This window comes from Arachis hypogaea, chromosome 14 (assembly GCF_003086295.3).
Source record: "Arachis hypogaea cultivar Tifrunner chromosome 14, arahy.Tifrunner.gnm2.J5K5, whole genome shotgun sequence".
Lineage (NCBI taxonomy): Eukaryota > Viridiplantae > Streptophyta > Magnoliopsida > Fabales > Fabaceae > Arachis > Arachis hypogaea.
This window is the reverse complement of record NC_092049.1, coordinates 142,925,488-142,948,852: the sequence shown is the minus strand read 5'-3', so window position 1 is coordinate 142,948,852 and position 23,365 is coordinate 142,925,488. Positions and strand designations below refer to the sequence as shown.

General features: G+C 33.4%; 4 protein-coding genes across 5 annotated transcripts; 1 reads left to right on the top strand and 3 right to left on the bottom strand.

Moving 5' to 3' along the window:
• Positions 1–7,004: 7,004 nt before the first annotated feature.
• LOC112798283 (protein NRT1/ PTR FAMILY 6.1-like) lies at positions 7,005–9,722 on the bottom strand. Its single transcript, XM_025841540.3, has 2 exons — positions 9,054–9,722; positions 7,005–8,818 (listed from the first exon to the last, which is right to left on the bottom strand). The coding sequence occupies exons 1-2, from the start codon at positions 9,277–9,279 to the stop codon at positions 7,161–7,163; spliced, it is 1,884 nt and encodes a 627-aa protein (XP_025697325.1). The 5' UTR covers positions 9,280–9,722; the 3' UTR covers positions 7,005–7,160.
• Positions 9,723–11,120: 1,398 nt separating this feature from the next.
• On the bottom strand, positions 11,121–14,419 carry LOC112798282 (uncharacterized). The gene is made up of 7 exons (XM_025841539.2): positions 13,951–14,419; positions 13,249–13,420; positions 13,068–13,117; positions 12,424–12,724; positions 11,989–12,177; positions 11,715–11,897; positions 11,121–11,532 (listed from the first exon to the last, which is right to left on the bottom strand). The coding sequence occupies exons 1-7, from the start codon at positions 14,121–14,123 to the stop codon at positions 11,290–11,292; spliced, it is 1,311 nt and encodes a 436-aa protein (XP_025697324.1). The 5' UTR covers positions 14,124–14,419; the 3' UTR covers positions 11,121–11,289.
• A 1,761-nt stretch (positions 14,420–16,180) lies between these two features.
• On the top strand, positions 16,181–18,364 carry LOC112798281 (peptidyl-prolyl cis-trans isomerase FKBP19, chloroplastic-like). 2 transcript variants are annotated; one of them, XM_025841536.3, is made up of 8 exons: positions 16,181–16,497; positions 16,588–16,673; positions 16,753–16,803; positions 16,882–16,962; positions 17,439–17,539; positions 17,656–17,731; positions 17,795–17,914; positions 18,014–18,364. In XM_025841536.3, exons 1-7 carry the CDS (start codon positions 16,293–16,295, stop codon positions 17,888–17,890), a joined length of 696 nt encoding a protein of 231 aa, XP_025697321.1. In that variant the 5' UTR covers positions 16,181–16,292; the 3' UTR covers positions 17,891–17,914; positions 18,014–18,364. The 2 variants fall into 2 exon arrangements, with proteins under 2 accessions (XP_025697321.1, XP_025697322.1); XM_025841537.3 differs by having other exon boundaries at positions 16,207–16,440.
• A 505-nt stretch (positions 18,365–18,869) lies between these two features.
• Positions 18,870–20,548, bottom strand: LOC112794518 (protein FLOWERING LOCUS T-like). Its single transcript, XM_025836516.3, has 4 exons — positions 20,042–20,548; positions 19,896–19,957; positions 19,688–19,728; positions 18,870–19,351 (listed from the first exon to the last, which is right to left on the bottom strand). Exons 1-4 carry the CDS (start codon positions 20,330–20,332, stop codon positions 19,122–19,124), a joined length of 624 nt encoding a protein of 207 aa, XP_025692301.3. The 5' UTR covers positions 20,333–20,548; the 3' UTR covers positions 18,870–19,121.
• Between the last annotated feature and the right edge of the window lie 2,817 nt (positions 20,549–23,365).

Sequence of the window (23,365 nt, the reverse complement as noted above, 5' to 3'; positions counted from 1 at the left end):
ACTAAAATTTTTGCAACTTGACATTTTTCTACAATCTGAGAAACATGTGTATACGGACATCTTCATACGCGGACGTGCGTCTCTGCCAAGCCTTCTCGCGTACGCGGTCCATGCATGCGTACTCGGAATGGTCCAAATTTTGGAGTGTGCGTACACACACTTGGGCATGCGTACGCACCTCCCCTATTTTACTGAAAAATAGTTTTTCTTCACTTTTCAAGGGTTCTCTTGCTTTCCAAAATTATTTATCTACTGTTTAAGATTGCTAACTAGTAATTAGGCCTTAAGACCAATAGAAATGGGTTAGTGAACTAAATTGGTAATTTCTGGATGAGTTTAGAAGACGGAGACTTAGGTTTCTGAAGTTGTGGGTAAGCGGATGGAGTACTATATTGGAGATGACTAAGAGGACTTGAGAGGTGATGATAGATGATAAATTTGAGAAAATGGAAACTGATGATGGTTATGGTGAGTTGAGAACTCAGAAATGAATGATGAACTTGTTGAATGTTGAAAGTGTGCCAGGCATTATATCCTCGGAACGATAGTATGCCGGGCACTATATCCCTAGAATGTTGAGACTTGAGAATTGAGAATAGTTTGAGATTAGCAAATGGTGATGATCGATGATGATTTGAGGTTGATGGACTGGTGGGATGTTGACAGTGTGCCAGGCACTATATCCTTGGAATGATAGTGTGCATGGCAATATATCCCTGGGATTGAATTATTATTGATAACCTTATCAGTCGCAAGAGTGTGCTAAGCACTATATCCTCGGATGTGGTAGAAAGGCGACATCCGAAAGGATGTATCCGGTTGGCATTTATGGACCGACAAGTGATATCAAGAGCCAATAGGATAGGCATTCATCATGTGCATCTTCTATGTGTTTTGTTTGCTTTGCCTAATTGTATGTTTTGGCTAAATGTAAAATATGCTTACTTGCTAGTTGTACTACTTGCTGTACATGTATACTACTTGTGTTTTACTTGCTTGGATTATCTGTGATTGTCTGGTGCTGAGGAGGTTAGGTAGGCAGCGACGATGGGATCGCATGTAGGGTAGGTTGGCGAAGACTGTGGGATAGCGGTGTATTTTGGTATTAGTTAGAAATCCCTTACGTTTAGATAACCCTATTTATGGTTTATGGTTTAATTTATTTATTTTGTTAAGCTTGAATATCGGTATCGATGTGAAGTTCTAGGATTGCCTTTGGCGTCCCGGAACCTTACATCTTATATATTGGGCACTCTTACCATACTGAAAATCTCCGGTTCTCATACCTGTTGTTGTTGTTTTTCAGATGCAGGTCATAACCCACCTCGGTGAGTTGCGAGATGGTAACAGAGCGGAGGATCTTTTTATCACTTTTTGTAGTTTGATATGTTCGATGTAGTTACTCTCTCATCCTTTGTATTTATATAACTTTGTTGCCTTATAGGCTTTATTTCTGAAAATTTTGAGAGATATGTTGTTGCTATTTTAAAACTTCAAAATTCTGTTATATTCAGTTTGACTAGCCAGTCTAAACTCTGCAGGGTGTGACTAGTCCTCTTTTTGTATATCATACTTATATATATATCTTGTTTACTTTAATTATTACTTTGTGTATTTTGGAGCCATCTACAAGGTTTTATATATATTATGTCTTGTTCTGTCCGTGCCTCCGTGTTTAGCTATTGTGTGTGAACGCTTCACGTTTCGTAATTCCGCTTTATACGACTCTGAGCTTTACTCCTTTATCAGGCTTCTAATTATATAAATTCTTGGATATATATATTATATATTTTAAGCTTTAGAAATGTCGTGACACTTTGTTATCCTTTGCTTTACAATTAGAGGTAAGACTTAGGGTAACGGGAAGTTACAAGAGGTGGGGAGTTGCTTAGCTCATCTGCCATAGGCTATATATGACCTGCAAAAAAAAGGTAGCGACAGTAGAGTAGGAGAAGTGAAGGTGGGGTTAGTTTAAAATTTTGGCCCCACGGTGGGCGCCAAATGTTCCTGCGTAGACAGTCAGTTCCAAGGTATAGCTTGTCTCACTCAACGTTTGGACTCGCCTTTTCTTGGACGGTATGAAATATACGCCGGCTTCTCAAAAATGACGGCAGTAGACACCTGTAAAAACACTCAAATTCTTAACTTAGAATGAGTATAAGATGATGGAGATCATATTTAGAATGAATAATATACCTTTCTTCTTTTTTTTTAGGTTTTTGTATTTAAAATCGTTGTGCTATTGATGATTATCTGCTTTTATTAATTTGTTCAGGATATTGACCTAATTTTGCGGTAAGTATACTGAGATAGTGTTTTGATTTTGTGTGGATAAATTCGTTAGGAGAATAAGTTTGTTTTGATTTATTTGGCACTTATTAATCAATTTAAATTTCAATTTAAAAAAGTTTAGGAATTAGTAATTTTGTGTTTTGTGGCCAGCACTTAACCATCAAAAGAAAAGTGAGTGATCTCCCATCATTAGATATAATTTCACACCATTAAAAATACTATTGATGACCAATTGATGATTACAAAACACAAAAATTGCTAGCCTCTAACACTCCTCTTTCGATTTATAGTTACATCTGGATCGAATTATAACTAACGGATCACTACTTATTAGCTTTCTTGGCCGTTATTAATTTCTCACTTCTAGATCAACTGAATTCCATTCCGGTAGATGATAAATAATCGATGGCACGCGTAGTCTAATCAAGTTTGCATTTTGCATTGCTCAGAATCCTGCCTCCTCCTGCTAGCTTCCTTTATTATGTTTGCAAGAGCCATACACACGTGTACGTTTACACAAGTTTATTCATTCATTCTAATCAAACAGATAGAGTATATAAGTACCTTCAATTTATTCTCTCTACAATAATTATTGTCTTAGATATTTGCATTGTGTGTCTAAGTCACTACAGCATATTCAGTTCGGGATTCCGTGGTGCAAACGCACCACTCCATTATTAGATTATTATAACTTGTCTAATTAATTTGGTCTCCCATACCATCCATCTTTTAGTAGAATTTTTATTAGCTTTAAGTTTGTAACATATCATTGTCAGAGACTCAAACTACATATATAATCTTTGTGCATTGCCATTATTAAAATACCATGCTAAGCATTATTATGTCTATAATATAATGTAATAATACATGCTTCCCAATACATATTTTGCTTGACTTGACTTCCACAAACCTTAATAAAGAGACTATAAAATCATCTCATCATCAGCTAGCTATAAGATTTGGTTCTGAGAATTATGAATTCTTCAATGCTACTATAGCACTGTTCAAGTGGTGGCTGCACATGGCCCATACACAATGATTATTACTAAGAAAATCATTAATAATTAAATCACTGTATATATATATACACGTTGTCCTATAATATGCAAATGAGTTAGTTGTATTATTTATGTTTTTTATTTATTTATTTTTATACCAAGTTATATCATAAGTAATTTTCCGTTATTAGTCAAAGAAAGTGTTTATATATATATATATATACAAAAAATATTATTTATACATTAAAATTAACTACTAAAATTAGCTATCATATAATTGTGTATGAATACATATATTGTTTAGTTTATTTTTAATATATATTTTATATTTTATCATATATTTTATACTAATAGTTAATTTTAGTAGTTAATTTTAATATACATATAATATAATATATATATTTAAAATTTACCAAAAAAAAATTCTCTTGACAAATAAGAATAAGACTATTATAACCAATAAAATAAAAATAAGTACAAAAAATAATTTCCCATGATAAGATTTAATGGATTGGCCGTGGAAAACGAATAAAGCGTGCATATCACTTTTGATGTGATGTTCGTGATTTGGTGGCAAAAATATCTATTATCTATCTCTATTTTAAAGTCAAAATGTGGCACATGTCACTTTTTTATTGTAACTAAAATCAAATTTTTTTTTTTAAAATTAAAGAATTTTTCTCTTCTTTTTACTAATTTTACAATCAAAATGTGTCACATGTCACTCTCTCATTGTAATTAAAATTAAATCCTTCTCTCCAAAATTAAAGAATTTTTCCATCCTCCTTACTAATTTTACAACCAAAATGTACCACATGTCACTCCCTCGTTGCAATTGAAATCAAATCTTTTCCTCCAAAATTAAAGAATTCTCCCTTCCTCCATCTTCTTTTCTCTATTTCTCTCATTCCTTCAATCACTCTATCTATTTTATATATCATTAATTCATTAAATCTATTTTAATATTGAAATCAAATCTATTTTGAAATTAAAATATTAAAATTGAAATTGAAATATACATATATTATGTATCATATATTACTATCTAATTTAATAATAAAATGTGTCACATGACACTCTCTTATTAAAATTGACAGAAAACAATTTTTTCAAAATTAATAAACTCCCTTCCTAAACTCTCTCATCTATCTCGCTCAATTTTTCTATTTCTCTCTACTATTTTTACTCTCTCTCTCTCTCTCTCTCTCTCTATATATATATATATATATATATATATATATATATATTAGTAATTTGACAAATCAAAATATGTTATCCAATCTTTTTTTACAATTAAAATAAAAAATTTTCTTCTAAAATTAACAAACTCTCACTCTCACTCTCATTCTTCATCTTTATATTTCTCTCTCTTTTCTCTCATTCTCTATTTTTCTATCTTTCCCTTCTACAAAAAATAAAATTAACAAAATAATATAATTTAAATAAAAAATATTATTATTATTGTTATTATATACATAGTTTTTTAATTTTTTATTTAGTTTTAAATTTTCACCGCTTATCTTTCTAATTTATATTTTCATTTCTCTTCTTTCAAATATTTATGACATATAATTTTAAGAGAATACTAATGTTATAATTAAAAGTTAAAATCAAGATTTAATTATTTTAAAAAAAAATTAATTGAGTTAATTTTATAACTATTAGTATAATTTTTTTATACTAATATCTAATTATATTTTTATATACATAGAGAGAAAAAATATTATTTTTAAATAGCAAGTATAAAAATTAATTATTTCTATTTATGCAACAGACTTAACAGTTAACACCTAATTAAATGTAAAAATATACATATTAAATTATTTTAAATTTTAGATAACGAATGTTAAAATTAATTATTAATAAAAAATTAGACTTTTCATATAAAAATATAATTATTTATTTTTTTATCTACAGATATATTAGTCTTTTTAGCCAAAGACTTTTGTTAACTTATAACTTTTTTTGTAAAAAAAAAATTTAATTTTATAAATTTTTTGTGCTATACATAATCTATACTGTCAGAACAAAATAGACCATAATTTTAAAAAATTTTAAAAAATTTATATTCTTATAATGTTATTACGAATAAAAATACTAGTAAGTTTCTCTTTCAATTATATTTTGGCTACCTTTTCGGTATACACCCAAATTTCCAAACATTAAAAAAAAAAACAATTATTGAACACTAAAATAAAAGTGAAATCGAGAAAGAAAGAAAAATAAAACAATTAATATTGTATACGCCAATAATTTTGGGTATAAATATAACATTTCTCGTTATTTTCTCTTAACGAAAATCAGACAACAAACTAAATGATGTAAAAATTGGATGGTCGAGTAGTAAGAAAATTTAAGCCACGAGCAATATCGACCGTTGAAATAAAATTAATTATGTATCATATGGAACCCGCACAACTAATAAAATAAAAGTATACAAATGATGGACGAGGAAGAAAGGTTCTTCCCCAATGAGAGAGCTAGCATTTCCTCTCTCCTAAATTATACTTTAACAGATATAGACGCGAGTTGATTAATAATTAAGCGGCAATAAAAACAGTAATAGTATTATATAATTTTTGTCACGTCATTGCTGTATTTGTAGGGGACGGCATGATTAAGATGAATACACGAGAGCAAAATAGTTGTAACTTCACTCTTATAGAGAGTACTAGTCCAACGAATTTTGTGTAATTTGATTATTAATAATATTTTTAATAATATAAAATTATATTTAATAATAAAAAATTATTTATTTTTTTTTAATAGTTAAGTGTTGATCAGACTATTAAAAAAGCGTTCACCCCTAGACTTTTTCCTCTTATATTATGCCACTTAAAGTGACATTAAATATTAAGAAATCCTTTGCATTCCAAAAAAATGTGAGTAGCAAAAATATCCTTGTCTATAGAAAGGTTCTTCAAGCATATGTATTAAATTATCTGAACTTGTCTCTTTCATTCATAACCTACCACTTTCCGGATGCATGAGGTTTGGAGAAATTAAATGGCGCAAGAACCATAGGGGCGTGAGCAAGAAACACATGTCTCTGATTTTAAAGTCTTGTTACTCAACTTCGACTTTCTGAATTTTTTGCCGTGATCGTCAAGAATCAATCTCTAGCAGCTAAGTATGACTAAAAAGTACAGCTACGATGCAAAGTGGAATCGGTGGGAAGCAAGGTTTGAAACTTTCAAAGTAGCAAAAGATTTTGTTCTCATCAATAGTATCCATACTTTTGGAGAAGATAGGAAACTGAAGAAAAAATTATATATGTGTCATTTTTATGTATATTTTTTATTTTTAATATTAAAAATTAAGTATAGATATCCTTTGCTGAACAGGAATGTAAACAACGCAGGGCTTGAGTAAGCTAGCTCTTGTTAGCTGTCATCCTATTGTTCAAAAACGTAATACCTTGTTAATTTCTTTGGGAAAAAGTCTAGGTGTCAGCAATTTTATTGAATTTTAGCCAGCATGTAACCAGCATAGCCAGCATGTAACCAGCAGAAAAATGTGAGCCATTTGATGAAATCTCACACCAATCTCACACCATTAAATCATCATTGATGGCTATTTAATGGCTACTAATCACAAAAATTGCTCTTTCTTTGGATATTGGACTTTAGGTTGTTAGGTTTTTTACTCTGATATCCATTATTATATAACAAATTTGAAAGTAAATATTAAATTCCATAACAAAGACAAGAAGCATTAGTCCATTAAAAGGCCAGGTCAGAGTGTATATATATATATGCACCAATGCACAAACCAGATTGATATATAATAACCGATAGCAAGTAAGAAGGAACGAACTTTTACAACATATATAGGATTATGGACTCATTCTGAAAACAAAAAATGAAAGTTTTACATTATAGTTGGCGTATTATGATCCTCATGAAGAGCATTATGGGGTGTAGTCCTGTATTGGTATGTATGTGCGAAATACAAGAATGAGCAGAAATTGAGAAGGCTGAATGCAGTTAGAAGCCAGTAAAAGTAATCAAACCTGGCAGTATTGATGTTCTGTGAGAGCCATGAGCGGGAGCCGTTATGAGTAGTAGTGGCGGATTTGACGATGGTGTTGATGATGGTGGCGGCAAAACAGCCTAAGCCACCAGCAAGAGCAGCATATGCAGAGCCAATGCTCTTCATGGCATCGGGTGCCTCCTCGTACAGAAATTCCAGAAGCCCCACGATGCAAAACACCTCTGCCACTCCAATGAGGCAGTACTGTATGAGAAGCCAGTAGGCGCTTAAATTCGGCATCGGCGTCAGGAAGCTGGATTCGAATCCATGCTGTACTGCATACTCTCTTCGATATTTCTCGAAGACTGCTGCCCAGGCAACGGACACGACGGAGACGGCAAGGCCGATACCCACTCTCTGGAGCTGAGAGGCGCCGTGGGGGTGGCCGGTGATGCGGCGGAAGAGGGGGACGAAGAGGGAGTAGTAGAGAGAGAGGATGAGGAAGATGCTGAGGCCAGGGAAGACGGGCATGCATGTAACGGGGAGCTTGAGATGGCCCAAGTGGGTGTTCATGGTGTATGCTTGCTGCACTGAGAGTGTGAGATACTCTGTTAGCACCACATTCAGCATTATTGTGGATGCTGCTATTGGGATGAGGCGAATGAGGATCTTGACCTCTTCCACTTGCGTGACGGTGCACAGCCTCCACGGGCTGCAGCCATCTTCCTTCAACTGCAGAGCCGCCTTGTCGAGAAAGCTGAAGTGGTCGGTGTGAGGGATCTTTCTGCTTCCCTTGATGGCAGAGTGAGAGCCGGGGAGCTCGTAGAGGCCAACGAAGCCCCCGCTTCCAAAAGGAGCGTTCCTCTTTCTGAAAGCAGCAACCAAGACCTGAGCCACCCTGGTGAGGGGGCTGCCACCAGGGAGCCTGTGCCTGTACAAGGGGGTGCCTATGAAGAAGAGAATGTTGGACAATCCCATTGCTATTGCCAGACATCCAAAGGCTGCTCCCCACCCATGCTTCATCTGGACATACACCACCACCGTGAAGGCCACAATTGCACCCACCGTCACCGACAGATAGAAAAAGTTGAAGAACCTATCCAGGTGTGCCTTGTAGTTCTTGCTCCTCTCGTCGAACTGGTCTGCTCCAAATGATGACACGCATGGCCTTATCCCTGCCGCTCCAAACCCCGTTATGTACAGCACCGTGTACAGGTAACTCATCTGCCATGGCTTCGCAGCCTCGCACTCCCCTAACAGCAGCGCCAGCTGCTCACATCCCTCTTGCTTCGGTGTAAATATCGTCATTGTTGCGCACAATGTTATTCCCGCCAAACCCGCCAGATAAATGCTAGTGAAGATGGCTATTGTCCAGTATCTCCCCAGATATGCATCTGCTAGAAAACCACCCAGTACCGATGATGCTTGAGATATCCCTAAGAAGTTGTTCACTGCATTCGATGAACTGCTGAAGGGTCTGTGCATCACGTAGAACATGAACGCCACCATGTTCACTGATAGCCCAAAATATGCCATTCTTTCTGCCATCTCATTCCCTGCACCCTCGCAAATTAATCATATTATTACGAGTACTCTAGGTAAACAATGATTATTTTGAACAACATGAATCAAAATACACTATACCCTAATTTAATGTTATTAATTAAATTTAAGATTAATTTATTCTTTTAACCCTATTAATTCACATTGTTTAAAAATATTATTGGTTACGTATACTTTTTCTATTATTATTATTAAATCCATACACATCAGAGCACTGAGAGCAATTACCAAAGATGAACAAGGCAGCAATCCAACCACCAGTCTTAGAAAGGTCAACAATGGATTTGCCATGGATATCTACCGGTGTAGATCCAGCTGGTGTTGTGTAGCCGCGACCAAATGCCATTCTTCTATCCTCAGACTCAATGAAGTGAATCCCCAGCTTCTTCCTGCTCGACATTGGTGTCCCCAACCTCCCTCCCTCCGCCGGTGACCTGATCTCCGACGAATCCATCACCAGAGATCAGACTGGGTGACCTGCGCAACACTAGATGGATAGATAGATTAGATATACCTTATAGCTTCATCCATCATCATATACATTTTCCATTTTGTTTTTCTTCTTAACACCAGTACAGTTGGGGAAGACGCCGTGTATTAAAGGTTGCTCAACTAACACGTGAAGATGCGTGGAAACTGGCCATGCTCAATAAATGATGAGCATAGTACAATCACTTACTGCAACATAAGTGGAAGCCATTAAATGTCTTCAATTTATGGCCACCTGCTCTGGAGGCTTATATTATATAATTAATTATTGCATATATGGCCCTCTCCTTGGGACCTTGACTCCTTGTGTATGGGTGTTATCTCCAACTCTTATTATTCCACACTTCGGGTTCCATCAGCATGAAAATATGGATACACAAATTATTCCCTTCTTCTCAATTGGGAGGTTGGACATTTGACTTGACGGAATATAGATTTTATGTCTATTAATTATTCGGCTTCAATGGTCATCACAACTGCATACCACAGCTACTGAGCAACTAATTAGTATTTCAACTATATCGGGTATATATAAAAATTCAATTATTTGTATATAATACATATTAAAATATAAAATATACATTTATAATGACATAAGTAATACATATATTTATATATAAATATATAATGATTATTTTAGTAACTTATTTTTAATGTATATTAGCAATTTTTGTTTTATGGGGAGTGTTAGGTAAACAATGACCATCTTGAACAACATGAACAATCACCAATTAAATAAAAACACACTACATATTTAAATTACTCACCTAAATCTTAATATTAAAATAATCATCCGTACACCTAGTGAAATGAACATTCGATATATCTATTGTTCACATTATTTAGTATTTTCATTGTCTACCTATACTTTTTCTTATTCTATTTTCACTTGCATGTGGTTAGGGCTGGCAATGGATAGGGTAGGGTAGGGTTTGGAGCCAACCCTAATCCTACTCGCAGGTTGAGATTTTTATATAAACTCAACTCTACCCTACCCACGAGTTGAGAATATCTCAACCCTAATCCTACACGTTCTTAACCAAATCCTACCTGCAGGTTACAAAAAAAGATGCAACATTATTATGTAACTTGATGATAATTTAAAATAGAACTGACTTTTATGTAAAAAAAAATATTAAATTATCAATTAATAATTTTCTTTTAATGACTAAGGATCTTTTGCATTTAGTGAGAGGTTCTTAGTTCAACATCTACTTAAAACATATTTTTATAGAAGTATATAACATATACATATATAGGGTGCGAATTGGTCGGGTAGGATTGAGGCACAACCTGCACCCTACCTTACCCGCTACGGATCGAGTTGGTAACCCTACCCGAGCGAGTGGGGTCGGATTGGGTACCCACGGGTTTAAGGAGGATGAAACAAGAAACTTGAATTTTGGAAAATAAGTTTAGTTTTATGGCTATTTAGGGAGGTGAATAATGGAGAAATACCAGAACAATAACAATTTAAGTATGCTTTTTATTAACTGGGAAAAAGACATTTTTTCGAAAGAGGGGGGGGGGGGGGGGGGGGAAATGATATTATATATTTGTCGTGCGACGGAATTTTACTAGTATAAAAACCCAAAGTGATTTAATAAAAATATTTTCCATAGGGTAAGATTACACTGAATATCATTTCTAATCCCGTGCATCGGCAAACAGAGGTTGGCTCCTTCGGGTACTACCATTTAAACAAATACTCTTATTGATTTTAATGAAATTTTAAATTACTACAAGTATGAGCAGAATAGAGCAGAATAGAGTAGAATTTAGAAACAAAAATGACACACTCAAATCTGAAAGGAACAAGCAGCGGAAATTTCGTTTTATAGTGATTTCAAGAAGCAGATTTACAGATGCAAGCAAGCCAAAGCCATGGCCCCGGTGACGGCCACAGCTGCTGCCTTTTATTAATCCATAAACGCCAACATACATTAGGGCGACATTAACCAGGATCCTCAACACTTCAGCTGACCAACTTTAAAGAGTTTGCCTTCTCCTGCAGGGAATCCAGGAGGCTATCGAAGCTCTTCTTGAAGGAATCCACCCCTTCTGCTTCAAGCTGGTCGCCAACGAAGCCCCAGTCAACACCCAACTTCTGCAGAGCATTGTACACCCCTTCTGCTTCTGATGCATTCGAATCTATTGTCCTCGATACAGTGCCATGATCAATGAATGCTTGAAGGGCTTGGTCTGGCATGGTTGATACCTGGAAAGGAACAAGGTAATGTTCTGATCATGATGAGATGCAACAAAGAAAAATTCCGATCAAGGTTTAGGGAACTTTGATTTCAAATACTGTTGGAAGTTAAAACAATCAAGACCAAAATAGAAGTCCATCATAAGTTCATAACTATAAGCATGCAGATGCTTAACAAAACAACAGCTTACAGTGTCAGGTCCAATGAGAGGAGCAACATATAAGGTGTCGGGATAGGCAGGATTCTTGACACTGGTTGATGCCCAGAGGAGCCTTTGCTTCTTTGCCCCCTTCTTAACCAAAGCCTCCCACCTTGGACCAGAAAATTTCCTTTGGTAGAGCTGATAGGCTAGTGCTGCTTGGGCTACTGCGGCCTATAAAATTCAATGTACCAAGGCATAAGCACATTGTGTAAGATCCAGAGGTAAAATAAATCCAAACAGAAACAGCATGATAAGCAGTTACCTTCCCACGTAGATTAAGAGCCTCAGGGGTGCCAATTTTCTCAAGCATCTTGTCAATTAGAGTGTCCACTCGACTGACAAAGAAAGAGGCAACACTTGTGACTCTAGAGAGGTCATTTAGGCCAGATGCCTCAAGACCATCCAAGTAAGCATCAATCACAGCTTCATATCTTGCAAGCGAGAATATCAGCTGCAGACATAAATGCCAGAAACTTAAATTTACACTCCAGCCACATTGTGAAAGAAGTCAAATCATATGGCACTTCAATTTCCTCAGTTGTAAGTTGTAACCATTGTGAGATTAAAATAACAGCACAATTTATACCTAGGATTACTTATGATGTAGCCAAACACCAAACCTAGAATAGCATACCATAACACTCTATGATATTAACCTAAGTTGCAAACTACATAGAAGGATATTGCATAAACTTACAGTCACATTCACACTTATCCCATTTGCAATGACTTCCTTGATTGAAGGGATACAAGGAGCTGTGGCAGGAATTTTTATATACACGTTGGGGCGATTAACCACTTTATGAAGCCATTTTGCAGCCTGTATGGTTCCCTTAGTATCATCTGCAAGCTTAGGAGATACTTCAACAGAGACATAGCCATCCCCGCCATCTGTTTGGTCATAAATCGGTTCAAATAGTTTGCAAGCATCTTGAATGTCCTTCACCACAAGTTCCCAATATGCACTTTCAATGTCCTTCCCTGCTTGCACGAGTTCCCTGTGTCATTGAGGAATTTCTATTTAGCTATATAAGCAGAAAATGAAATAGCTCACCATAGTGCAATTACAGACCAAAAAAAAGAGAAAAAATAAATCGTATTTGCTTTTTTCTATTTTTACTTTTTCCCTTGTAATGCTAAAGCCATTAGAATATAAGCATAGCAGCTAAACGAACAGTACACTTGAGGCAGTGAAGAGCTAATCCTCCTATCAAATTAGAAACTTAGGAGCAATGTTAACAGGGTTTATTATGCTAAATTTCCTTGCTTTACTCCAATAAAATGCAACTCACATATGATAGAAGAAATTCCATTAATACTTAGCGGAAGAGTTTGACGTACCTGAACTGATCATTGTAAGCGTTTGAGGAGGAGATAGCTTTCTGAAAGATCTGCAACATAGATAGACAAACATGTTATGCTGAGTGTCTGTCAAATGTAGTCTGTACTAATTTTTTTAGGCATCGTTATTCTGAGAAAAATATCTTCATAAATGGAGAATGATAGAAAAAAAAAAATTTACCGCAGGGTTGCTAGTTACGCCTCTGACACCACTGGCTATAAGAGGAAGCAGATCGGTAACAGGACGGCAGAGATTATCATACCATGGACTCTGGCCTTCTTTCTCATAGAGATCATGAAGTGTTGTCCTCTTTGCAACACTTCCATTTCCATCAGTGTGGGAGCATCTAACTCTGTCACACATACAGCACAATCATATTAGAATGAATGTGCCAGCTGACCAGCTCTTTTTATTAATTGATTACATTGATTTTCCATAGAGTATACATTGAATCTTTTTATGTTCATCATTAACTCAATCCTATCCTAGAAATATATAAGTATGGAGTGAAGGGCTTATTTTTCTATATATTACATGTATAAAGTAATAAATTTGAAAACATCTTAAGGAAAAATCACTTATTTAATACGGAGAAATATATAATCATATAATCTATGTAATACATGCACCAAACAAGAAAATTCAGACAAGTATAAGGACGACTACTACATTCAATCTAACAAGCTGCATTTGGTATTCTATTTCTTTTACTTAAGCTGCCTAACCCTTACTACAGGTTTCTTCGATAGTTACGATGACCATAGCAGTTCTGTTCGATTTCAGGGCTTATGCAAATCAAAGAGGGGAGGGAAAATAGAAATAATAAACGCTGCATGAGAGAGAGAGAGAGAGAGAGAGAGAGAGAGAGAGAGAGAGACTGACAGCAAAGGGGTATTGAGATTGGGAGATTGACGAATTCGGAGGGAGGCAACGGACGAGGTTCTTCTGCGATCGTGAAAAGCGAGGAAGCATTTGGGAGAAGAAGATCTGGAGCGGATCGCATCTGCCAAGGACGCTGCTGGATTCGGCGTTGAAAGCTTTGAAACGGAAGCCATTTCTTTTCCTTTGGGAATAACAAAACAAAACTCGTTCTCTCTTTCTTTCGTACAGAGAAATGAGAATGGTGGGTGATGCTGATGGTGATCGATTTTTTTATATATTAGAAAAATATTAACATATGAGTTGGTGACAACAGAGTAGGTGCGGCTTTTCAGTTGACCGGAAAGCCAGCCTCACCTGCAACAATAGTGCGAGCCTTGGGGTTAAAACCGCCAATTCACTAGTCGTTTTAGCAGCCGTGTCCTTATCTCCTCTCTGTCAATTCATCATGAAATCTATTCCTACAACAAAATAAGCGACAGATCAAATGTTTCGGAATCTATTATTTTTTACTATTAATTAATTATTAATATTTAAAAATATAAATTAAAATATATTATAGATTATTAAATTACAAAAATTAAAATAATAATTAAAAATAATAATAATAAATTTTAATAATTTTTTAACATTTTTCAATCAAAATTTTAGACAATTAATTCTGTTGCAGACAGAAAATTTTTTAGTATTATCTTTGCAAATTAAAGATGTACCTTATATTAGCTTAAAGTAACTTTAGAAAAATACTTTACTATTCTCTTATTGAAAATATTGATTACTAGTATTTTTTATAAATAATAAGATATCATAGTTATATACCTATATGTTTGTAAACTAAGCAAAGCGAAACCATAGAAGACCACGACGAGGTGGACGACCACAATAATAATAATAATAATAATAATAATAATAATAATAATAATAATAACTCTCAAGTGTTTTTATCGGTCTTTTTTTTCAGTAGTTTTTTTTAATAATTTTTTTTCAATAATTTTTTTTAATGTTCCTTTCTTTTGCCTTTTACCATATAATAAACACAAACAAAGATATAACATTGAAACAAAAATATAAACAATAAATCATAAATGAGATGATGAATTTCAGCTTTTACGTTATAAGTTGAACCAGATTTAGCATGTAACTCTCTATCTTAATAAAATATTTCTTTGATGTAAAAATATTATACAAAACATTAAATTCTCACAAAAAAGTTCTCAATGAAATTCAGATACTAATTCTCTTTCCTTCAACTAAAATGAGAATCATTTTCATTTTTGTATCTTACTTGAGTTACAGCTAGGGTTTCTTTTTCAAGATCAACTTCTTGATCCGAACCAATTGTAATCTCTTTTACTTCCTTAATTCAGACCACAAAATTAAAAATTTAAAATCTGATTTAGATTTAACCAAGGAGATGATTGCAGCAGCAAATTGTTTATTCAGTGAGGTTCCTAAATCCACACTCTTAAAATTGTGTTTTGACTCCAATAAACAATGTAAGTCATTGATTTATCGCAGAAAAAATTTAACTACCACTTTTTATCTTATCTAAAATGATAATAAAAAAAATGTAAAGCAATTAAATTACATACAAATAAAAATAAATTAACTATAACTTTTGAATTTACTTAACATGTTTTTTGATTTGGCATTAACTTTTTTTATTAAATTTCTTTTTTCTTTTTCTTTGGTGCTTGAATAAAAAAGTGAACTTCTCTCTCGTCTTACCAACACCTAAAGTAAACTTAGCAAAGTTTAAGGTTATTTTTCCTTTAGATTTGTTTTGGATTTGGTTTGATTCCATTTCCATTTAGCAGGCTTGGATTATTTGAGTTACAACAACAACAACAACAACAACAACAACAACAACAATAATAATAATAATAATAATAATAATAATAATAATAATAAATTTAGTAATTATATATATAATATTTTTATATAATAATATATGATAAATGAATTTTAAGTTAAAAAGAAACTAGAAAATAATATTTTTAATATTTATATATTACATGTATATAAAAATATTTATTAAATCTGTTATTTTTTATAAAATAAATATTAAAATATAAAATGTATATTTAAAATATCATATGTATTTATATAAAATACTTGATAAATAATTTGATATTTAATTTTTATTTATATGTAATATTTTTATATTTTTTAATAAAAAAATTAAAAAATTTACCAATATTAATTTATATATATAAAAAATATTAATTACTTAAAAATTTTCAAAAATAAAATAAATCTAGTGAGGGAAAAGATGTGATTGGGGTTGAGTAAAGGGGGACACATTATCCAGTGACATAACAAGGGGGCGGGGGAGTTAGTTAGTAATGGTTATGGCTTCAATATTGTCGATATCTTCTTCTGTTTGCCTTTCCCTATCCGCAGCAAAGAAGTCTGAAGTTCAGGAGCCGTCTTCTTGTTCCATAGATGTAGAGCGAAGAAAGATGCTTGTGTCGTCCGTTGCCATAATTGCAGGTAGCTGCTTCTCCTTGTGCAAGAATTCAATCGCGGTTGCAGCTGAATATGCTGATAGTATGTAACTAACTAACTAACTAACTGTCTTGCGATTTTCCCTATTTACCCCCAATTTCCCAATACCTAATGAGATTTGTCCTGGTGCAGTGCCAGCACTTAGAGGGAAGGATTATGGCAAGACCAAAATGCGCTATCCGGACTACACTGAAACTGAATCCGGACTCCAGTTTAAGGTGCACACTTACAAATTCCTCTACTTTCCTAACTTTTTATTAGTCGTTGCATCACATGATGGATCTATAAAGAATGCAGGACTTGCGACCAGGATATGGCCCCAAACCCAACAAGGGTGACACGGTTGTGGTAATTGATACTCCAATCTTCTCCATTATTCCTCACTTCTCTTCTCTTCTGCTTTTAATTCAATTCAATTCAATTCAGGTGGACTGGGATGGGTACACCATAGGTTATTATGGACGCATATTTGAAGCCCGCAACAAAACTAAGGGAGGTTCCTTTGAGGTAATAAAATAAAATAAAATCAAATCAAATCAATTGAATTGTTCTATGCAAGACGAGAAGTGCTAAGGGATCAGCAAGTTTTGTAATTTGTACTCATTATTTTTTCTTTTTTAACCAAAGATAGGAGACTCAAACCCGCAACCTCTTAATTGAGTATGGGGAGACTGTGTCATTTGAGCTATTATTCATTGGCCAAAATTTGGAAAGATAGGCCCGCAACCTCTTAATTGAGTATGAGGAGTCTAGCAGGAGTCTATGCTAGACTTCTCATACTCAATTAAGAGGTTGCGGGTTCGAGTCTCCTATTTTTGGAAATTTGTAGTCATCATTAGTATTTTTAATGGTGTGAAATTACATCTAATGGTGTAGGATTGCTTATTTTTCTTTTACTGGATAAATGCGGGCCAAATTTTAATAAAGCTATTGCCCCCTAGACTTTCTCTACGCAAGACTGACTAAGTTGAGTGTTGTTGCAGGGTGATGAGAAGGACTTCTTCAAATTCAGAATAGGATATCAAGAGGTCATACCGGCTTTTGAAGAGGCTGTTTCAGGCATGGCTCTGGGAGGCATCAGAAGGTGCTTGCTTTTCTCTTAACATGTACCTCAGCTTCTGTATAATATAAAGCAAGCCCAGTGGCAGGGCATTATTATTTTATTCTAGCTAGCTAGCTCTACATGTTCAAATCTTGCAGGATAATTGTACCCCCGGAGCTTGGATACCCTGATAATGATTTCAACAAGAGTGGGCCAAGACCAACAACATTCTCGGTAATACTCACTTCACTTGATCAATCTCCATCTCTCTCAACTCTCATCATGATGCAATTGCAGGGCCAACGAGCCTTGGATTTTGTGCTAAGAAACCAAGGCCTCATAGACAAGACTCTCTTGTTTGACATTGAGCTCCTCAAGATTATACCTACCTGATTTCTCTGTTTCTTCTGCATTCAGGTTTCTTTCTCTCACAATACAACTAACTTTCTTAATTAAAGGATATGAAACACACTATTTATATTGCTCTCATCCCTGATTCCATTCCTGTCACTGCAGACTACAGCATTGGGATTTAGTGCGGCATTCAACTAAACTTGGAAAGGATCGTGCGGGTGGATATACTACTATTTATTCTTTTAATTTGAGTTATTGCAAATAGAGTTACACTTACCCTGCCCATCATCATATCTTGATTTTCTTCCCTAGCTACTTTACTCTCAAAAGCCGCAATCATCTCCGTGTTTTTTTTTTCTTGAATCGGATTGGGCCACTTAGAAACCATCTGGATTGGAGTCCAAGATGTGCTATGAATGTTATTGACGAAGCCTGCCACTTCGGTTGACTTGTAAACGAACTTTGATTAATGGTATTATGGTCGAAAAGCCTGTCAAGGGCCCAACTATAGTATGTTCCTTCTCTTTGCTTTTATTTTCTACTTGACATACTTTTATTATACACTTATAATGATCACTATGAAGAAATCAAAATCAATATTGATTTATCTTTGAGTTTGAAATGAGAGTGGACAATTAGATATTTCATGATTGATGAGTTGTTGTCTCATGTCAACTTCTAAAATCCCATTGACATTGTGTTATAAAATTGAAAACAAAAATCAAATAGAAATTTCCACTCATACAATGGTGATAAAGCAATGATTGCCAATTCGCCATGGTGTCGAACAAATAAATATATAGCTACTAATAATATGACAAGTTTTTGCATATAAATACAAATTTAACACAATAAAATTACGTTTCATGAACTTATATTTAAGATGTATGTTTATATTAATTATTATTCATAGGCCTGGTAGAGTGTATGTATACCCAAACTTTTTTGCCGAATAAATATTGGTAAAATATATTTTTTGTTTGCTTGAAATATTACTTAGTAAAAGTAGTGCAAGTACTTATATGAAAGAGATCCATCTTATCATTATGAAGGAAGTGCATGTATGAAGAACATATTAATCTATATAGAGTCGTCGAGGGACGACAGCAACTAGCATAGCTAGCAGTGTCACAAAAGGACCAACTATTATTATGGCAATCCATGAGGAATGTACTTAATTAGTAGTAGTACCCTTCCGCACGTGCGCATGTTGATGAGCGTAGTTAATTAAAGGAGCTGATAGATGGATGCATGATGGTATATATTATTATTATCTCCTCCTTGAAGATCCAGTAGGAGAGTTTTCTCGTTTGCAGTTGAAAAATATGGCAGCAACGGGTGATCCCAGGTTGTAAAGCTCTGCAAAGTCTCTGGTGTTGAAGCTTTGCCGCCATCCCGGAGCATATATAGTTTGCCTCCCCATTTGCCGAAACAGCACAAACACCAAGCGATGAATCCCTACTACGGGTCGTGGATTCTCATACGCCACAACCTCTTCTCCTACACACCATTATAATTAGTACGTTAGGTAACATAAAGTAAATTAGTAAGAGAAAGTACAGGGAGCGAATGGAATATTTGTTTATCTTTTTGGGATGAGTAGTATCATGATATGATATTAGAGTTCTAGATTCGAAAGGTCAGTAGTTCGATTTTTAGTGAACCCCAAAATTAGTTTAAACTTTTGGAATGAGATGTTTATTATTCCTAGTATCCGGATGGTTATTCTGGATAGTGTAGGTGATGTTCATTGTACAAATATTCCATTGGCTCCCTATCAGGATTCAATTAGTAAACTATATATCAATTACAATGGTATGTATGTAGTGTACTTACCATAGGTTGCCCCTGTTGTTGCGGGAATATTTGTTACCATCCTGGGATCAATATTAGAAGAAAAAGGTTATGTCAATTATTATTTATTTATATATATAATAAATTCCACATAAGTGTGAAATAAGATGAAACTAATTTTGGGATAGCTTGTAGAGTAATTAATAGCCATGCATAACGAGGGAGGGGAATAAATGAAGCACGCACTTACCAGTGCAAATATTCTCTCATATTTGGATCACCTGGGCTAGGTGCATCTGGGTCCACAAGGATCTGAAAAGTGCAAAAATCAATAAGTAATAAAATTGTTTAGAAATAAATAAAATAATGCATGGTGACAAGTGAATAAAAATATACCAGAGTGTAAAGGGTTCTAAGATCATCTCCACCAACGTCAACTCTTGGTTGGTTGATAATTTGGGATGGCTTGAGCTCGGAACAGTTAACAACTTCAACGTTACCTTCATAGACAATCCTCATACCCACAGAACTTGTGAATGGCTCCAAAACATCTCCTACTACACGTGAAATAACTAGAGGGTTCGTTGACCTAGGCATTACAATATGTTTTCTTATACTAATAACACTCTCCTCACGATTTTCTTTTGGTTTTAATTTGCACTTCCTAGCTATGATGCATATCCCCATCCCTATTTATATATGTCCTGCTCTGTGTGTCTTTAACCAAAATGTCATTGTGCAATGATAATTTCGATTTTTCCCGGATTCTTTGAGGGAAAAAAAAAAAGAAAAAGAGTAAGGACAAGGTTAGTGCATGTCAAAGTAGAGTATCTCCAAAGTGCTAGACTATAACGGCTACGTTAATTGCACATTTTTTGTGTATGGTAATAAAGATTCTTTTATGGCAAGTATTTAAGACCACCTGCAATAAAAGGAAAATTGAAGCAAACAAAAGTTGAATTTCTTTTTATGGCAAGTATTTAACAAGTATACCCTTAATATAAGCTAACTTTTAAGACATAAAAAATTGATATATATATATATATATATATATATATATATATATATATATATATATATATATATATATATATATATATATATATAATATTATCAACTTATTATTATTAAAATTTAGCGTGACGTTTACCTTAAGTGGTACGCTTTGTTTTATAAGATTAAAGACAAAAAAAACCATATAATGTCATAAAATTATTTACTCTAAACATTTAAGTTGATAAATAAAAATATATAAATAGTTATATAATTTATAAATTACACTTAACTATTATGTAATCCTTTCATAATAATAAGAGAAGTTACTTCCTCTCAAAGAAAGAAAAATCCTCAACATATCATTTCTATTATTCATTTTCTTCAGGTTCTACTACTTAATTAATCCCTATATATTTGTGTATAAATATATGTATGTATTGTTGAATTAAAATATAATATGTATTTTAAATTATAATATATATATATTTTATAAGAATATTTAATTTAATAGTTATTTTTTTTATAGACATGGTATAAAAAAAAGAGTGCTAGGGAGCCAGCAGAATTTATAATGTTTAGTTATCAATTAACCATCATCAATATTTTGAATGATGTAGGATTAATTATTTTTTTATGGTTAAGTGCTGGCCAAATTTCAACAAAAATATTGATCCATAGACTTTCTCTATTTAAAAAAAAACTTGGGAGACATACAAGAATTTAGCTATACTAAAATGAAACAGTCGTGTTAATAAAGATTCTGTTTTATCGTTAGATTGTATGTCAACCGGAGCTGGAGTATCCCTATGGCTATAATAGCAACAAGCAAAGAAGCAGAAAAGTAACCATTAGTTGTATTGTTATTAGTTTCCTATGGGATAAATAAATTAAGTGTTCGGAATAATAATTAGATGAAAAAGAAGAGAAAGGGATGTGGATACATGCATTGTCAATGTCAGATAGAATAAGTAACAGTTGTTAGAAGATAAAAGGTGGAGGAGGCGGATTCTGGATTCCTTGGGGGGTGGCGCATGGCATGGCAATGGCATGGCATCAATATCTCTTTTTCGATTTATCTTTGGTACTAGCTATGAATTAGGCACCTCCAAGTGGGATATTGTTCACGTGAACTCATGAGGACCCTCTTCTCTTATATCAACTAAATCCAATTACATATATTAGCAACCAGTGGTAGTTAAGTTGCGTTGTTGACAAACGACAGTAACTCGAATAATATAATAGAAGCTTCATTTCTTTCGTGAGCTTCTTCTGTTCATTGTTTGGTGCAAATATTCATTATTCGTGACTTCGGAGTAGTTTACAATACGAGATGAAAATGAAAGGGAAAGGAAAGGTGTATGTAGCGGCGGTTAGGGCCACAATAGTGTTGTATGTGTGTTGCAACTTGAAAGTTTGAAAAAGAAATGATATTTATATTGTTTAATTAATTTTTGTATATATGATAAGTTTTTTTTTTTTTTTTTATCAATTTATATTCAGTTTGAAATTGGGGTGAAAGCAGCAAACACGTACAGTTGTTGGGCAACACCACTTTATCTTTTTCTTTTCTTTAGGGATAGAGATTCTTATTCTCGTAAGTAGTTTCAGTTGGTAAGATTTTTTTTTTTTTTTATGAAAGATAGGAGACGCGAACCTGTAACCTCTTAATTGAGTATGGGAAGACTATGCCATTTAAGCTATTACTCATTGGCGTTTCAGTTGGTAAGATTGTTTTAGTATAAAAAAATACTTACATAAAAAATAGTACCAAATTAAGTATAATATATATTTATATATTATTTTATATAATTTTAATATATATACTTTAATATAATTTAAATAATGAGAGATTTAGAAGTTAAGTTTTAAAACATACTAATATGATGGATTTAATATGGGTGCATGGTATAGAACTGTTTTTGTTTTGTATTACTATTGTTAAGGTTGGATTGGCCATGCGCCGTCCATTATCCAATTAGCCAACTACTCAAGTTGCCTTCCTACACGTGATCTTAATTCTTATTGCTTATTATTATTAGTGTTGTAACTCATGATAAAAAAAAATTATTTAGTCTGGAGTTTTACAAGTTTAAGTGATGTCACCAATTTTTTTATCCAATAAAAATGATAAAAGACTATTATAATTTATTATTTTTTATTAACAGTTAATTATTAATATTTAAAAATATAGGTTAAAATATATTATTAAATTACTAAACTAAAAAAATAAAATTGATAGATAAAAATAATGACAAAAATATTATAAATTCTAATGATTTTCTAAAATTTTTCATAAAAATATGCTACTAAAATTTTGAACTAAGCAGAAATGTTGGCTTCTAATAATCCTACGGCAACACTGGGGATAACTTCTCTAAAATTGCATTTCGATTATTTTGAATCTTTTGGAGATTCTAAGTTATATTATTTAATTTTTTAGAGTTTGTTATAGTATTAAAAAAGTCGTTTAGTTTGTATATATAATTATATTCGACCATGCTAAATAATTGTAAAACAAATTCTGTATTTTATCAAAGATATAATAAATAAATGATTAATTTTTTTTCTAAATGCACATCTTGAATTCTTTTTTTCTGCAGATACAGATTGGACTGGAGATATAGATTATCACAAATCCATCACAGATTATTACATGTATTTTGATACAAATCTCATCTCACAGAAAAGAAGTCATAAGCAAAGCAAAATTAGTAGAAACAATAC

Coding starts and splice junctions, on each gene's coding strand:
- LOC112798283 (XM_025841540.3), bottom strand. CDS start 9,279: ATGGATTCGTCGGAGATCAGGTCACCGGCGGAGGGAGGGAGGTTGGGG. Junction 8,819..9,053: donor TGCTGCCTTGTTCATCTTTG/GTAATTGCTCTC, acceptor GCGAGGGTGCAG/GGAATGAGATGGCAGAAAGA.
- LOC112798282 (XM_025841539.2), bottom strand. CDS start 14,123: ATGGCTTCCGTTTCAAAGCTTTCAACGCCGAATCCAGCAGCGTCCTTG. Junction 12,725..13,067: donor GCTTACAATGATCAGTTCAG/GTACGTCAAACT, acceptor TCAATGACACAG/GGAACTCGTGCAAGCAGGGA. Junction 12,178..12,423: donor GGATAAGTGTGAATGTGACT/GTAAGTTTATGC, acceptor TTATGTCTGCAG/CTGATATTCTCGCTTGCAAG.
- LOC112798281 (XM_025841536.3), top strand. CDS start 16,293: ATGGTTATGGCTTCAATATTGTCGATATCTTCTTCTGTTTGCCTTTCC. Junction 16,498..16,587: donor TGCAGCTGAATATGCTGATA/GTATGTAACTAA, acceptor GTCCTGGTGCAG/TGCCAGCACTTAGAGGGAAG. Junction 16,674..16,752: donor AATCCGGACTCCAGTTTAAG/GTGCACACTTAC, acceptor TAAAGAATGCAG/GACTTGCGACCAGGATATGG.
- LOC112794518 (XM_025836516.3), bottom strand. CDS start 20,332: ATGGGGATATGCATCATAGCTAGGAAGTGCAAATTAAAACCAAAAGAA. Junction 19,958..20,041: donor TTAGAACCCTTTACACTCTG/GTATATTTTTAT, acceptor TGCACTTTTCAG/ATCCTTGTGGACCCAGATGC. Junction 19,352..19,687: donor AACAACAGGGGCAACCTATG/GTAAGTACACTA, acceptor AATGGTGTGTAG/GAGAAGAGGTTGTGGCGTAT.